The sequence below is a fragment of the Capricornis sumatraensis genome, chromosome 12, assembly GCF_032405125.1.
Source record: "Capricornis sumatraensis isolate serow.1 chromosome 12, serow.2, whole genome shotgun sequence".
Classification (NCBI taxonomy): Eukaryota; Metazoa; Chordata; class Mammalia; order Artiodactyla; family Bovidae; genus Capricornis; species Capricornis sumatraensis.
Window position 1 is genome coordinate 41,393,137 of NC_091080.1, and position 16,896 is coordinate 41,410,032.

The following is a 16,896-nucleotide window of genomic DNA, read 5'->3' on the forward strand; positions in this document are numbered from 1 at the left end:
CATTTACATTGTATAATTTAATGGAAAAGATGCTGATGCTGAGAAGGATTGAGAGCAGGAGGAGAAAGGGGCAACACAGGATGAGATGGTTGGATGGCATCATTGACTCCATGGACAGGAGTTTGAGCAAACTCTGGGAAATAATGAAGGACAGGGAAGCCTGGCGTGCTGCAGTCCATGGGGGTCGCAAAGAGCCGGACATGACGGAGCAACTGAACAACAAAAATGGTCTTTAGCACATAGACAGACATATGCAACCATCACTACAGTCAATTTCAGAACCCTTCATTATCTCAGAAAGAATCTCTGTACCTTTTAGCTGTCACCCTTTACCCTTCTATACCTCCCCACCCTAAGCAAACACTAATCTACTTTCAGTCCCTGTAGATTTGCCTTATTTCATATAAACAGAATAATAAAAATATGTGGCATTTTATTATTTAATATGTAAGTATGTGCTGTCTTCTTGCACTCAGCATAATATGTCAGGGTTCATTCATGTTGTACTAAGTATAAGCACTTCATTTCTTTTTAATTGCCAAATAATATTCCACTGTATTGTATGGGTCTCCCACATTTTAGCCATCCATTTACCAGTAGGTAGACTTAGGAATTGTTTCCATCTTTGGGCTGTTATGAATAATGCTGCCAGTGAACAGTCCTATGCTAGTTCTTTTGTGGAACAAGTTTTCATCCTCTAGGGTACATACCTAAGAGAGGAAGTACCGGGTCATATGTAAGCATAATTGTATGTTTATCCATTTGAAGAACTGCCAGACTATGTTCCAAAGTGGCTATCTTATGTTCCCACAAGCAGCATATGAGAGTTCCAGTTTCTCCAAGTTCTTGCCAATACTTGTTACCCTGTCTTTTCATCACCGGCCTAGTGGATTTGAGGCAGTATCTCATTTGGATTTGGCGTGTGCATTTCTCTGATGGCTCCTGATGCTGAGCATCTTTTCATGTGCTTATTGATTATTTGTACCTCTACTTTGAAGAAATGTCATTTCAGATCTCTTTTCCATTTTTTTAATTGGATTATTTGTTACCAAGTTGTAAGAGTTCTTCAATTTTATTAGGTTATATATTAATATATTTTATGTAGTTACATATTCTAAATATGTACTATAAAAATATTTTTATGTTCTATACATAAAATTTAGAGGTATCAATGTTAAGATGTGCTGTGCTTAATTGCTTAGTCCTGTCTGACTCTTTGCTACTCATTGGACTATAGCCACCCAGGCTCCTTTGTCCATGTGATTCTCCAGGCAAGAATACTGGAATGGGTGTCATTTCCTTCCATAGGGGATCTTCCACACCCAGGGATCAAACTTGAGTCTCCCTTGTCTCCCACATCACAAGCAGCTTCTGTGTATTTAGATTTTAATATATTCTAGATATATAAATATTTCTGTATTCTAGATACAAATCCTTTATCAGAAATAAATACTTTGCAAATATTTTCTCTCAGTCTGTGCATTCTTTTTTCACTTGCTTGATAGTATTCTTTGAAGCACAGAAGTTTTAACTTTTGAGGAAGCCCAGTTGATCTACTGTTTTCTTTTGTTGCTAATACCATGTATAAGAATCCAGTGTCAAACCTGAGATCATGCACATTTACCTCTGTGGTTTCCTCTGAAAGTTGTACAGTTTTAGCTCTTGAATTTAGGCCTTTGATACTTTTGAGTCCATATTTACGTATGGTTTGATGTAAAGGTCCTCTATTCTTTTGTGTGTAGAGTTGCTCCAGCATCATTTGTTGAAAAGACTGATCTTTCCCCATTGAATGGTCTTGGCAGCCTGGTTGAAAAGCAACAGACAGACCATGGACTCAAGGGCTTATTTACGAACTCTTAGTTCTGCTTCACTGACCTGTGTGTCTGTCCGTATGCCAGTACCACACTGTCTTGATCATGGTTGTTTACAGTTTTAGTAGTAACTTTTGAAATTGAAAAGTGTGAGTCCTCTGACTTTGTTCTTTCTCAAGGTTGTTTTGGCTCTTCTGGGTCCCTTTCAACTGTAAATTTTAGCATCAGCCTGTCAGTTTCTACTAAGAAGTCATCCAGCATTCTGATAGGGATTGCAATGAATCCATGGATCAATTTGAGGAGCACTGCTGTCTTAACAATATTAAGTCTTCCAATTCATGAACATAGGTAGTATTTCCATTTATTTGCTTCATTTCTTTCTACAGTGTTTTTGTGGTTTGCAAAATATAAGCTTCACACTTCCTTTGTTAAATATATTCCTGAATGTTTTATTCTGTTTTGATGCTGTTATAAATAAAACTTTAAAATTTCATTTTCAGATTGTTCATTGAAAGTACATAGAAGTTATAATACTTCTGCATATTGATCTTGAATCCTGAAATCTTGCTGAACTCATTTACTACTTTCAATTAATAGTTTTTGTTTTTTTTTTAGTGGATTCCTTAGGATTTTCCATATACAAGATCATGTCATTTGAAAATAGCTTCCTTTCAAATCTGGATGCCTTTTATTTCTTTTCCTTGCCGAATTGCTCTAGCTGGAATGTTTATTGTAGCATTATTCATAATAACCACTGAACCCTAGTGCAGTGCTGAACAGAAACGGTAAGAGTGGACAGCCTTGTCTTGTTCCTAATCTTAGGGGGAAAGCATCCAGTATTTTACTATTAAGAGTGTTGTTAGCTGTTAAGTTTTTTTTGTATATCAGATTGAGGAAATGCCTTTCTATTCCTAGCTTTTTGAGTGTGTGTGTGTGTGTGTGTGTGTGTTTTGTTGTAAAAGGGGTTTGGATTTTTTAAATTTATTTTTTAATTAAAAGATAATTGCTTTACAGAATTTTTTTTTTTTTCTGTCTAACCTCAACCTGAATCAGCCATAGGTATACATATATCCTCTCCCTCTTGAACCTCCCTCCCATCTCCCTCCCCATCCCACCCCTCTAGGTTGGTACAAAGACCCTGTTTGAGTTCCCTGAGACATACGGCAAATTCCCATTGGCTATCTATTTTACATATGGTAATGTGAACTTCCATGTTACACTCTCCATGCATCTCACCCTCTCCTCCCCTCTCCCCATGTCCATAAGTCTGTTCTATATGTCTGTTTCTCCATTGCTGCCCTGCAAATAAATTCTTTGGTACTATCTTTCTAGATTCCATATATATATATGCGTTAGTATACGATATTTATCTTTCTCTTTTTGACTTACTTCACTCTGTATAATAGGCTCTAGGTTCATCCACCTCTTTAGAACTGACTCAAATGTGTTCCCTTTTATGGCTGAGTAATAGTCCACTGTATATATGTACCACAACTTCTTTATCCACTCATCTATCAGTGGACATCTAGGTTGCTTCCATGTTCTAGATATTGTAAATAGTGCTGCAATGAACATTGGGGTACATGTGTCTTTTTCAATTTTGGTTTCCTCAGGGTATATGCCTAGGAGTGGGATTGCTGGGTCATATGGTGGTTTTATTCCTAGTTTTTTAAGGAATCTCCATACTGTCTTCCATAAGGGTTTGGATTTTGTCAAATGCTTTTCCTGTACCTAATGAAAGGATCATGAGATTTTTGTTTCTTATTCCATTAATATTATATATTAATGACATTGACTGGTTGTTGGAAGTTAAATCAGTCTTGCATTCCTGGAACACCCACTCTGTCAGGTGCATAATTCTTTTATAGGTATTGGGTTTGCTGGAAATTGAGCTTTTTTGCATCCACATTCATAAAAAATACTGACCTGTTTTTCCTTTGTGATGTCTTTGGTTTTGGTATCCCGGTAGCACTGGCTTCATAGAATGAATTGGGAAGTTTTTTGCCTTTTGTTCTTTTAGAAAAATTTGTGAAGAATTGGTGTTCATTCTTTAGATATCTGGTAGAATTCACTTGTCTTCTGGGCCTGAGTTTTTCTTTCTGGGCAGTATTTTGATGACTGATTTAATCTCTTTTCTTGTAGGTATATTCAGTTTATTCAGTTATAGGTATATTCTTATAGGTATATTCAGTTTGTCTGTTTCTTTTGAGTTAGTTTCAGTAGTTTGTCTTTCTAGGAACCTGTTTATTTCATCTGTTATCTAATTTATTGGCATGCAATTATATTATTCCTTTATAATTCTTTTTATTTTAGTAGTGTCGATAGTAATACCTACTGTTTCTTTTCTGATCTTATTGTCTTTCCTTCTCTTTTCTTGGCTTGTCTGTCAAAAGGTTTGTCAGTTGTGTTTATTTTTTCAAAGAACTAGCTTTTGGACTCAAGAATTTTTTTCTACTGGTGTTTTGGACATGACTTAGTGACTGAACAACAAGTTTCTTTCACTTACTGGTTTCTAATTTCATTCCACTGTAGTCAAAGAACATACTTTGTATTATTTCTATCCTTTTAAATTTATTGGAGTTTGTCTTATAGCCTAGTGTATAGTTTATCCTGGGGAATGTTCTGTGTGCATTTGAGAAGAGTGTATACCCTGCTGTGATGGGTTCTGTGTATGTCTGTTAGGATCTAGTTGGCTATCTGCATTGTTCAAGTTCTCTATTTCCTGTTCAGCCATCTCTCTAGTTGTTATGTCCATTATTGAAAGTAAGGTATTGAGATCTTCATCTGTTAATGTTGAATTTTCTATTCTTCAATCCTGTCAGTTTTTCCTTCCTGTGTTTTGGTGCTCTGTTGCTAGTTGCATATATATTTATAATTATTGTCTCTTCATTTTCAGTTCAGCTCAGTCACTCAGTCGTGTCCGACTCTTTGTGACCCCATGAATTGCAGCACACCAGGCCTCCCTGTCCATCACCAACTCCCGGAGTTCACTCAGACTCACGTCCATTGAGTCCGTGATGCCATCCAGCCATCTCATCCTCTGTCGTCCCCTTCTCCTCGGTGCCCCCAATCCCTCCCAGCATCAGAGTCTTTTCCAATGAGTCAACTCTTCGCATGAGGTGGCCAAAGTACTGGAGCTTCAGCTTTAGCATCATTCCTTCCAAAGAAATAATTATCTTCCTGCTGGACTCTATCATTATTACAAACTGCCCTCTTTATCTCTAGTAATGTTTTTTGTTTTAGTCTATTTTATCTAATATTTAACAACTGAACAACAATAGCTATTTATCTAATATTAGTATAGCTATTTCAGCTTTCTTGTGGTTGCTCCAAAGCTCTGTTTTGAATTCTCAAAAGCTTTGGTGGGCAACTAAAGTCAAAAGTGCCATGTGAAAACTCTCATTTCTAGATAGGATCCTTTTCGTGGTGTTGGTTAATTACCTTATCCTCTTCACTTCATGCCCAATAAATTAAAATTACATCCTCCTTGAAAATAATTAGGAGCCCTCATGACCAGGACTTAAGAATTAAGGTAAATGAAATTAAAGGAAAAGGAAATCAAGAAAAAGTTTATGAAAATCATGGGAATGAACAAGCACTTGGAAATAAGATTTTTACTCTTGAGCTCCTCTTCAGTCTGAAAAACCCCCTAAAATCCTTGGGCCATTCACTTGCTCCACAATCCATAGAAGAGCTCCTAGGTAACGCCCTTGGGAAATAGAGTGGCATGAAGCCTACCATGCTGGGACCTCTATGTCTATGTGCCTTGATATGCCAGAGTGATTACAGATTTCAAAAGGAAAAACACATTGAAAAAGTAGGTATAATACCACCCTGAGCAAGGGTCCCTGTTTGATCTTCCCCTGTGCCCAAGTCTGCCCGTTGTCCTGAAGGATGGCAGCCCAGCTACTCCAACTGGATGAGAAAACCTCATTCTGTGCCAGTTTCCTGTCACTGCTTTGAGTTCTAAGAGTTCAGAGAGGGGATGGTGGTGTGACCTCCCTGCCTCTGGGTGTGGCCTGAGTCCCTGGTGACAGTGTGTCTGCACCACGGGTACACCAGCGGTCTCCGGAGCAGCTCTTCCTCACTCTTTCAACAACCAGCCACTTTGGTCTCAGGAAACCACTCCACGGCGCTGGCTGGGTTTAGAAGTCGTTTTTAATTTTGTGACGATGATAAATGCGTCCTATGGGAGTAGTAAGTGGTTTTACTAGTGATATTAATGGAACCGTGACCTCTTCTGTATCTGTGGTCATACAAAACAAAAAATGTTTGTATTATAATATGTCAGGCAAGTTCATTCTTAGCCCTTCCTTGAAGCAAATTGCAGAGGAAATATACTATTAATAAGCCTGGAGAATAGTGTGTGTGTATCTGTAGGCATAAGTTCATTTGTAAACATAGTGGATTTATAATGCCACTATTAACTGTGCTACAAATGGTGTGTTTTGAATTATGCTGGGATGGACACCAATCATTGAAGTTCTGATATTTTTTGAACAGTGGGCCCAGTGCTAAAATTGACATTGACTTTTAAAGGCCAATAGATATCATGAAATTCAGGTGTTCGAGGGATCCAGCGTGAACCGAGGGCAAGGTGAAATTCAAAGGCATGTTGCATTAGCTGTTTTTGTTTTCTTGTGGGATTGGCATTCATTAGACTAAAAATGACTACACCAAGGTTTACTGTTTCCTCAGGAACATTTTATGCCAGTGTCCTTTGTTGAAAATGGTTGCTTAAGGAGACGGTAAATTAAATGTGAAGGATTTACAATTTAGTTTCATGAATTAAACCATTTCCTGGTGTTTGTGTTTACCTTGGGACTCACAAAGGAGATAAAAATATAGACTCTCAGGAGGAAGGAAAGGAATTGATCGAATCCCAGTAGTCCTGCCTGGATGTCCAGCTCAGCAGTTTTATTCAGGGGAGGAATTTTGTGCTGATAAGTGAATCTTTGTCTCCGTATAATTAACTCTTCCTCTCTACAGATGCTACTACACTCACTGAGCCTTCCTAATAGACATATAACTATTAATGTGATAGTTAATGCCTCCTTCTAGTATACTGGACCAAACTGATGTAAATCACATGCAAAATTTATAGTTTTCCTCAAGTAAAAACGCTTTAGATGTTGAGACTTACATGCAATGATTTAAAATGTTATTGTAAAATCATACATGCTCATTCTAGAAAATCTGACAAAAACAGAAGGGCTTTTCTGGTGACTCAATGGTAAAAAAATCTGCCTGCAATGCAAGAAACACAGGAGACTCAGATTCGATCCCTGGGTGGGGAAGATCCCCTGGAGGAGGAAATGGCAACCCACTCCAGTGTTCTTGCCTGGGAAATCCCATGGACAGAGGAGTCTGGTGGGCTACAGTCCATGGGGTCACAAAGAAAATAATAACAACTCAGTACTCAAAGGGAATCATGGCTCACATTTTAGTGTATTTGTTTTGCCTTTTTTTATCCATTATATGAATATAAATGTGTGCTTTCTGTAGTTTAGATCTTGAGTATAATTTATTATTTTCATATAGCCTAACCCCCCTTTCTCAAGTTCAGATTTCTCATAATGAGAAAATTGATGGCTAACACGCACACATCTGCCAGGTACCATTCTAAACATTTTATATGTGTGAATTTGTGTCACCCTTGAGATAGGTATTACAGATGAGGGATGGTATTGGTGAAATGCTGTGGCCACGTGGCTCAGACAGTAAAGTGTCTGTCTACATTGTGAGAGACCTGGGTTCGATCCCTGGGTTGGGAAGATTCCCTGGAGAAGGAAATGGCAACCCACTCCAGTACTGTTGTCTTGAAAATCCCATGGACGGAGAAGCTTGGTGCAGGCTGCTATCCATGGGGTCGCAAAGAGTTGGGCACGACTGAGTGACCACTTTCTTCACTTTCTTTCACTGCTAATAAGGGCCAGAGCTAGGATTCAGACCCTGGCTGTGAAGTGCTTTTGTGTGTGTGTGTGTGTGTGTGTGTGTGTGGTCACGCCGCTCATCTTTCCTGGACTAGGATTTGAACTTGTGCCCTCAGCAGCAGTGAAAGTACCAGTCCTAACCACTGACGTGAAGTGAAAGTCAGTCGTGTCCAAGTCTTTGTGACCCCATGGACTGTCCAGTCTGTGTAATTCTCCAGGCTGGAATACTGGATTGGGTAGCTGTTCCCTTCTCCAGTGGCTCTTCCCAACCCAGGGATTGAACCCAGGTCTCCCGCATTGCAGGCAGATTCTTTACCAGCTGAGTCACAAGGGAAGCCCAAGAATACTGGAATGGGTCACTAGTCAGCCCTAAATTCTCCTAAAAGGTATGGTCTTAACCACAATCTGTTGTCCCCCTCACTCCCCCAATTCTGAGCCTTGTCCTAAGGCTGTCCCAAAGGCACCCCCACCCCAGCCCTGACCCTCGATGAGCATCCTTGTCTGGGAATTCCAGACCGTGTGACATCACACATACTTGCCCCAGAGAACTGTGACAATCAGCCTGTCTCTGAAAAACAATTGCCAACAACAGCGCTTCCTATGACGAGGGAGCGGGCTCTGATGAGGGGAGGTGGGGCAGGGAAGGATCCTTGGACTGGAGCTCAGGAGAAGAAACTGGCCTCTGGGGTTTCTGTTCACAGTGAGACAACTCTCTGCACCTGTTCACGCCTCTCTCTTCTCATCTGTAAAATGACAGGGTTGGAGAGTAGTTCGTTAACCGGCTCATTCATTCATTTCATATGAGGCAGAGATGAATACCGTCTGTCTCCTCTCCTAAGAAGTCATCATCCCACGTGTACCCAGGGAAGTCGTGTGTTAGGTGCTATAACAGGAGAGTTCTGGGGCTGCTGGCAAAGCCCCTGAGGTGGACTGGGATGGGAAGCAGGAAGGGCTGGCCCAGGAAGGCTTCCCAGGAGACCAGGAGGAATTGTTCAGGGGTTTCAGATCATCCAAGATGGGCTATATCGATCGAGTCCCTCTAGGGTCCTCTCTGGTGTATGTCACACACCGCCATCTTCAGTGGGCTACAGCAAGGTCCCTTTTTTGGTGGTGGTGGAGTGGGTGTGTGTGGCTGTGTGTGTGTTAAAACTACAGAACTTTATCATTTCACATTCTAGACACTCGAGGTGGCGGCAGTCCCGTGCCCCCCTGAAGCCTGTAGGGAGCCCCCGTTTGCCTCTCCTTACCTTCCGAGGGGGGCTGGCGACCCTGTGTGGCCTTGACCTCAACTGCGTTGCTCCGTCTCTGCTTTGTCTCCGTGTGATTCTCCCTGGGTGTCTCTCCTCACACGGCCATCATCTTATATGGACACCAGGCCTATTGGACTAGGGCCCCACCTACTTAACTGAAGTAACTCTATTGGCAGTGACTCTGTCTGACCCTGGTGAGGTCACATTCTGCAGTGCTGGGGTTAGAACATATTTGCATTGGGGGGTGGGGCGCCGCAGGGGGAGACACAGTTCATAACAACATCTGCAGCCCCCAGTCAGTCTGGGCAGCCAGGGCCCCCATCGTGCCCGTGATTTTTCTCCATTCTCTGTTCAGCATCCAGGATTATTCTGAACGGCGAGCAGGTAGGGGCCCGGGGGAGAGTCTGCACAGGGCTTCTTTCCATCTGGACAGGGAGGGCTGGGTCCAGGGGGAGAAGTTAAGAGCAGTGCTTCCTGAAGAGATCGCTGTCAGGGGATTCCAAGGGCGAGGTGGACTACGAGAGTGTTTCTGAAAGAATGTTTAGTCCTGTCCCTGCAGGAACTGCAGGGAAGCCCAGCAAGTGGTTTGAGTTCTTCTGACCTCTGAGGTGGACAAAATGCTGTCGACTTGAAAAAAAAAAAATCATAATGTGAGAGTCGTGAGTTAAGTTTTACTGGGGGCAAAATGAGGACTATAGCTTGCGAGACAGCAACTCAGATAGCTCTGAGAAACTGCTCCAAAGAGGCAGGAGAGGGGTGGGGAAGGTCAACATATATGTGATTTTGGTGAAGGGTAAGTACGTGCAATCAAGCATATAGTATTTTTTTGCAGAAGATTTCTGCTTGTCTTGAGGAGCAGATGTCACCAGGAAGGATTTTTAGTGCTTTTTTAGATATGAGGAGATGCAAGAATTGGGCTCATAAAGTCATCTCCTGAGCATATCTAACTATCTGAAGACTGACTCTGCCCATTTTTCCCAGAGCGCCTCATTCCTGCTATCCACCCTGAGCTCCCTTCAGAGGGTGTTGAAGGTCGGCCCTGCAGAGGCACCTGATTTAACCCTTGTAGAGGTAAAAGGCAAGGCAGATTTGTAGTTGACTGTGCCATGCTTTTAAAGGCGATCTCTTGGGGATCAGGTAAAGCCCTTTCCAGGTCTCTTCGCGCACACTCGCGCATGCTTTGCTGTTCGTAGTCGTGCAGTGCGGGCTAAAGAACTGGACACACGTGCTTGTGAAATACAGGCGGTGCTCACCCTGCTTCTCCTGCCTTCTCCTCCCCCCTCCCCTGAAGTAGTTCAGACCTTCTCGTTTTACTTGTCGGCCTTTAAGCTGCAGAAAGCGGTGGAGGCATGCTTCTGTCATTCAAATGGAAATCCTCTCTCCAACCTGACACCTTGGTCCCCCCCTCTCCACTGTCATTTGTGCTCCTAACACTGCCGGACCTGCTCACCCACCCCCTCTGACTTCTGACAAAAGCTCAGGAGGGCGCTTCCTGAGGCCCTTTGCAAAGCTGTGGGAAGGCGTTTATGCAGAATATTCACCTTACTCTCACTCGGCACTTTCACGGCTTTTTCTCTGAATGACCTAAACACTCCTCACCCCATCCCCCAGGTCACAATTTGCAAAGTAGGGACTGGGCCTCGGGGGTCTGCTGATTGGAGGCCGAGACCTGAATAAGGAATTCGGTTTCCTTAGAGAAGCATTCTGTATCTGGGCAGAAACGCGGAGGGCTGGGTGAGAGAGAAGAATATGGATGTATGGGCGTTACATGAATGGGAAGGTGTATGGTGGTCCCTACGTCGCCTCGCCAGCTTCAGTGTCTGGGTGTTCATCATACAGTCATTTATATGTGTGTGTTTTCATTTTCTTCTCATTCAGATCCAGGTAGACCTTTCGTAGACACGCACAGTGAAATCCCTACGGTTATAAATATGACCGAAGGGAAGAAGGTGGTCATCCCCTGCCGGGTCTCGTCTCCCAGCATCAATGTTACTTTAAAAAAGGTAAAACTTCTCTCACCTGCTCTTTACCGCAAGTGAGCAGAATGTATTGTGAGTTATTTTCTGTCTCTGGAATAGTTTGCTGACATATTTTTCTATAACAGCCTTTTACTCAGAAGTCTGAGTGCTAGAGGTTATACCCATGTGTGTATTTAAATGGAATAAGAGGATAATGTTCTGGGCATAAATCTATGTGAATCACAGAAGAACCAAAATCATGAAAATTTTTATGCGTTGCCACAAATTCAAACGTTTGTAAATGTCAGAAAAACCAATTCTATGGCGTATACAAATTAATTATCCAGATTTTGGCTGAAGGCAGAACTGCCAGGCAGGATACCTGCCTCTCCAGGCATCTGAGAACTGTTGCTTTGGTCTGAGTTGGGAATTCTCTGATAACAAAAGGCTTATCTTTTGCCGAACATCTAAACTTAACCTCTTAGGGGAAATAAAAAACTATAAGTGAGGGTTTTCTTCATATTATGTTGTAAATTGTATGTGAGGAGAAGGAAAATGATTTCAAGTAAAATCTAATAAAGACAAAAATCTCTAAAATGTGCCAAGCCAAGTATTTCAGCTCGTTACTTTAGGGGTAATGCTAAGTCTGAGAATTAGATAAAAACTCTGCAAATGGAAAACTGCAGTGAATCCTGGGTGCTTAGAGCTTAGGAAAAATGAACACTGTCTAAGGCATCTCCTGGCACTGCCCATCACATGGAGGTTGGGACTCAGGTGGTGACGGTAATTAAATTGGAAGAATCCAGAGTGATTTTCAGTATCACCTATTGGCCCTGAATCCTGAAATGTGATAAGGCATCTCCCTGTCTTCATGCCTTGCATTCACTCCGCTACACGATGGAGTTACATCTTCAATATAGTCCATTAGTGACAGGCCAAGGCTTCCGTCACAGTGGGTGCCATTGCCAGGAAATATAAAATCGTGGCAGACGAGGAAGAAACCCCAGGGGAGTCAAACTCGGTTGGTGGAAGAAAAAACTGAGGTTCCCAGGGACTGAGGGGCTTTTGGGGCCACACGGAGCATTTTAGCCCATGTTCCGTCTTTTGCTCCCGAGCTCCTCCATCCTTTGCTGATGGTTTTGTTTGCGTAGGAGGAGGACCAGAGTGGTTCAGAGCAGAAGCTGGGATCATACAGCCTGGATTCTTCCTCCCCTCCCTGTCCACTTACCTCCCAGATAGATGGGCAAGTTATGAGACTTCCCTCCACAGCGGTGTCCTCGCTGGAGAGATGGGAGAGTTACAGGAGTACCCCTTCACCTGACTGTCAGGAAGGCTACGTGAGGTGCTTGGAAGACACTTAGGACCTTGCCTGGCACAGGCAAGCCCATTCACAGGTTACTATCCGTGTTACATATCTAACAGTTTAATGCCCGATAATCAATGTATTATCAAGTGATGTTTTCAAGAGCCTGGCATTACTCCCCTTAGTCCAAGATGATAATTGCTCTGTGATGAATATGGAGCAAACCATGGGGATATGAAACTTCTCTTTTCATGTAAGCCCCTTGCCTTCTGGCCCTAATGCAGGTTGCTTGTCTGTCTGAGGAATTTTCCCGAATTCTTACCTGCAAGCATTTCGGGAAGGAAAGCTTCTTTTCTCTGTTTTCCCGCCCAGCTCTATGATACAAAAGAAAAGCGAGTGAGAGAAGCATAAAATTCTAACAAGGATTTTGGTATATCATATATACATATCCAAAATATTCTAACCTATTAAAAATTACATATATATGCTGACATGACATTACCATGAGGTCTTTGCCTTCCTCTTCTCTTCCCGTCCCTCTTTTTCTAATTTGCTGCCCCTTCCCTCTCCTTTTTCCCCGGCCTGCTTCAGTAGAACCCTGGTCAGCTGGTGACAGCTCCCTGTGCCCTGCTCTCTTGCAAGGCTGCCCATCTTCCTGCCTCTTTAGGACACATACAGCGATTGCCACAGCTGACGGGCTCTGTAGGCTTTTGCTGTTGTAGCTCTTGTCAGCTAGACATAAAGTGGCTCTGTCAGTGGACTGCAACTAGTGGCAGCCGTGGATAGACGGGAGTAAGAAACACACTGCAGAGGAACACTGAATGTATTTTTTGGTGGTGCAGAGAAAGTCCATCAGCTAACCTTTCTTTTAGATTCAGCACATACTTGTTTTCTCGTGTTTTTAAAGCATTTCTCATGTTTCCAAGCGTTGATAGATTTCAGTCCCGGTTGTAAATTTTTCTGAGATTTTCCTTTTAATAGTTTGCACCAAGTTAGAAAAGAAGGTTCTTTCTCCTCCCCACCCTCCCAATCCCCCTGCCAGGGAGTGCAGAGCATTCCCAAGTTTACAAGTAGCCTCCTAATGTACTAAAACGTGAAATGCACCCTTTAATTGCTTTCAGTTCTTCGTAAACAGAATGCAGTTCATCTCAAACCCATGTCAGGCTCTGGGGACGCACACCAGGGTGGACATACACTCACTGGGAGAGGCAGCTAGTGCTTTTGAAACAGAAATCTCTGCCATCAGGTCACACATCCCAGTCCGATTCGTTCCTTCCACAAGCAGGATACTTGTGGATCAATGGATAGAGTGGTGTAAGGTGGTGTGTACTTTTAAAAAGAAGACAGAGAAGACTTGAGCTTCTTTATGGCAGTTAGTGCTGCTGTTGGTGCTGCTGCTAAATCGCTTCAGTTGTGTCCGACTCTGTGCGACCCCATAGATGGCAGTCCACCAGGCTCCTCCGTCCATGGGGTTTTCAGGCAAGAGTACTGGAGTAGGGAGCTATTGCCTTCTCCAGTTAATGCTATGAATCTTTATAATCTGTTGTGAGAAGGTGATCTGATCCCCCTGCCTTTTCCAACTGGGGATAAATAATAGTAGTCATCAGACCATTGCCTCTGAAATTGGCTGACAATCTGGCATCAGGGAATTTGGCTCTGCTGCTCTGTGAAGCTGGAGAAGGCAATAGCACCCCACTCCAGTACTCTTGCCTGAAAACTCCATGGACGGAGAAGCCTGGTAGGCTGCAGTCCGTGGGGTCTCTAGGAATAGGACACGACTGAGCGATTTCACTTTCACTTTTCACTTTCATGCATTGGAGAAGGAAATGGCAACCCACTCCAGTATTCTTGCCTGGAGAATCCCAGGGATGGGGGAGCCTGGTTGGCTGCCGTCTATGGGGTCGCACAGAGTCGGACACGATTGAAGCAATGCAGCAGCAGCAGCAGCTCTGTGGAGCAGTGACCCTTTACTCAAAGTAGAGGCTTTAGATTAACTCTCTGGTGTGCAGGAAAAGGCATTAGGGGGGAATCAAATGGTGGGTTCTTTTCTTCTGTTTGGACTCGCTGTTTAGCAGTCCTTTTAGGAATTCGCGAGCACGTCATTCCCGACTGTCTCTGGCCTCACATCCTTTTTCGGCTCTCTTTGCTCTCAGGAGCTGCAGCATCTGGGAGTTGCCGTCCCCGGTGCAGAGTCAGTACCTTCAGTTTCCCCAGAGTGATAATAACCCCAATGAGTGCCAAGTTGATGCTGTGAGTCCTGGCGGACCACTGATGATGCACAGTCCTTTTAAGATAGCCAGCTCCTTAATAAATCACGCAAAATGAGATGACAAGGTTTGGCTTGTTAAGAGCTCCCAGTGATGAGACCAAGAAGATAACCAGGCAGCCCTAGTGGAAAAAAATTCCTAATTCATTTTCCTATTGAGCATCAGGCCAGTTTGTTACAGAGACTCCCAGAGGCTTGAAGAGACACAGGGTCCTGCTAGAATTCTGACAAATGACAACTAGGTATGCCCTAGGTGGGTGCAGCTTGCTGCTAAGACTAATAACAAATTATGTTGATGACAATAATTTATCATGGTTAATGTATCATTTGTTACACGCAAAGAAAACTAAAGAACCAATTATGGCAACCTGGAGGTTCTACCTGCACTATTCTCATTTGAGATAAAACTTATATTTCAAAAATTACAAACTATGAGTGACGCTCTCACCATAGCACTAATACGATTTTGTGAACACACATTTCTTCCTTTTCCAGTTTCCATCTGATACTCTGATCGCCGATGGAAAAAGAATAATCTGGGACAGTAGGAGGGGTTTTATAATACATAAAGCATCCTACAGAGAAGTGGGGCTTTTGACCTGCGAGACGACAGTGAACGGATATTTGTACAAGTTAAACTATCTCATAATTCGGCAAAGTAAGTGATGTTCCGGAAGCATAAACATACGCCAGGACGCTCAAGGGTTTATCTGCTTAATGAAACGTTGATTTTTTTTTTTTTTTTTAACATGACTTCTTATGCTTGCAGCCAACATAATCACAGATGTCTGGATAAGCACACCAAGCCCAGTCAAACTACTGAGAGGCCATAGGCTCACCCTCAACTGCACAGCTACCACCCCATTGAACACAAGAGTTGCGATGACCTGGAGATACCCTGGAGAAGTGAGTGACCTCCTTTTCTATTTCTTCTATAGGACAGTATTTCGTTTTTGCAAGTGAGATGCTAAACTGAGTTTTTGAAGTGAGGGAGAAAATGCAGAATATTCTGATGCTTCTGGCAGAGTCAATAAAGGAGCTTTGGGTTTGGTTCGGGTGCTTCTCTTCCCTGACGTGTTGTGAGTATGATCTGCAGAGATACCGTCTTTTGATGTCTGGAGGTTTTGTTTGGAAGTGTATAGGCTGGTATTTCTATTGCACGATTCTGGGTGGAAAAGGGAATTGTTTCATCCTTGGAAACGAGTCTCTAGGATTTAGAGATGAGAAAGAAATTTATCACAACGTGCCAGGCAGGGGCTATCTTTTGTAACAACAACAGCAAAAAGTTTTTTGTCGGCGCATTAATTGAAGAGACCGGCAGACAGGCAGGCACCTGATTGGAGCATGTTTGGGAAAGATAATGTAACCCAGCCACCGAATATTCCGTTTGTCAAGAGACAAAGAAGTGATTCTGTCTTTCAGAAAAATGAAAAGAATGAAGCCTGAGTTGGGTTCCCTTGTTCAAATTAAACATCCTTGCAAACAATCTTTGTTTTAAATATGTATACAGGGGGAATCTCTGATAAACTGTTGAGAATCGTCCGACAGTGAGTCCAGCACCATTTTTTATGTGTCTGATCCCAGGTTCAGATCCCAGGAAAACCGTTGGTTACATCATTCAGGTGGCCCAGTCACAAAGTTAGCTTATGATTAATTTATGTATACATTACATAGCATGTATTAGATGGCGTGTGTAGAATTAAGGTGAGTGCGGCAGTCCCCAGCCACTGTTTTATTTAATTGAGGTACAGCTGAGTTACAACGTTAGTTTAGCTTCAGGTATGCAACATAGTGATACAGAATTTTTATAGATTATGCTTTCTTTACAGTTATTACAAAATACTGGGCTATATTCCCTGTGATGTACAATATTCATACTTCTTGCTAGGAAAACAGAATAAACTGGCAACAAAAGGTACCGCAAAGACTCCATAGGGACATATTAAAGACTCATTAGTCATAAGGTATTTTCTAGAAAATGGTTGAAATAAGATTGCTACAGCTTGTGGCAATATGTTCTGGGTTTTGCTAGAAGCCATATATTCTTAATACATGTAAGGAGGGAAGGAATTTTTTATCCTTTCAGTGTTGCTGCTGTAAGACTATGGTGATACATCTGTTGAATGTCCATTACTTTGAAAGTGGCCCTGTTCAATAGACCTTTCTGTGATGGAAGTGGTCTAGTACATTCCACGTCACGACAGACGCCTAATAGCCTGGGGAATGTGGTTTGTGGGACTAAAGATCTAAGTTGTTAACCTGTTTCATTTTGACTTAAATAGCCTGTGGCTGCTGACAAGACTATTGTAAAACCCAGAGGCAGTTTTAGGATACCAAGGCAGAAACAATGAAGATGTTACCAAATGTGGGAAGAA

At 42.6% G+C, this 16,896-nt stretch overlaps 1 protein-coding gene across 1 annotated transcript in view; it reads left to right on the forward strand.

The window, feature by feature from the left end:
* The window catches only part of FLT1 (fms related receptor tyrosine kinase 1), a 206,570-nt gene that overhangs the window by 52,776 nt on the left and 136,898 nt on the right, over positions 1-16,896 (forward strand). The window contains exons 4-6 of the mRNA XM_068984312.1: positions 10,873-10,997; positions 15,017-15,179; positions 15,291-15,427. Of these exons, the coding sequence (XP_068840413.1) occupies positions 10,873-10,997; positions 15,017-15,179; positions 15,291-15,427 (425 nt within the window). The remainder of the gene's footprint in view (positions 1-10,872; positions 10,998-15,016; positions 15,180-15,290; positions 15,428-16,896) is intronic.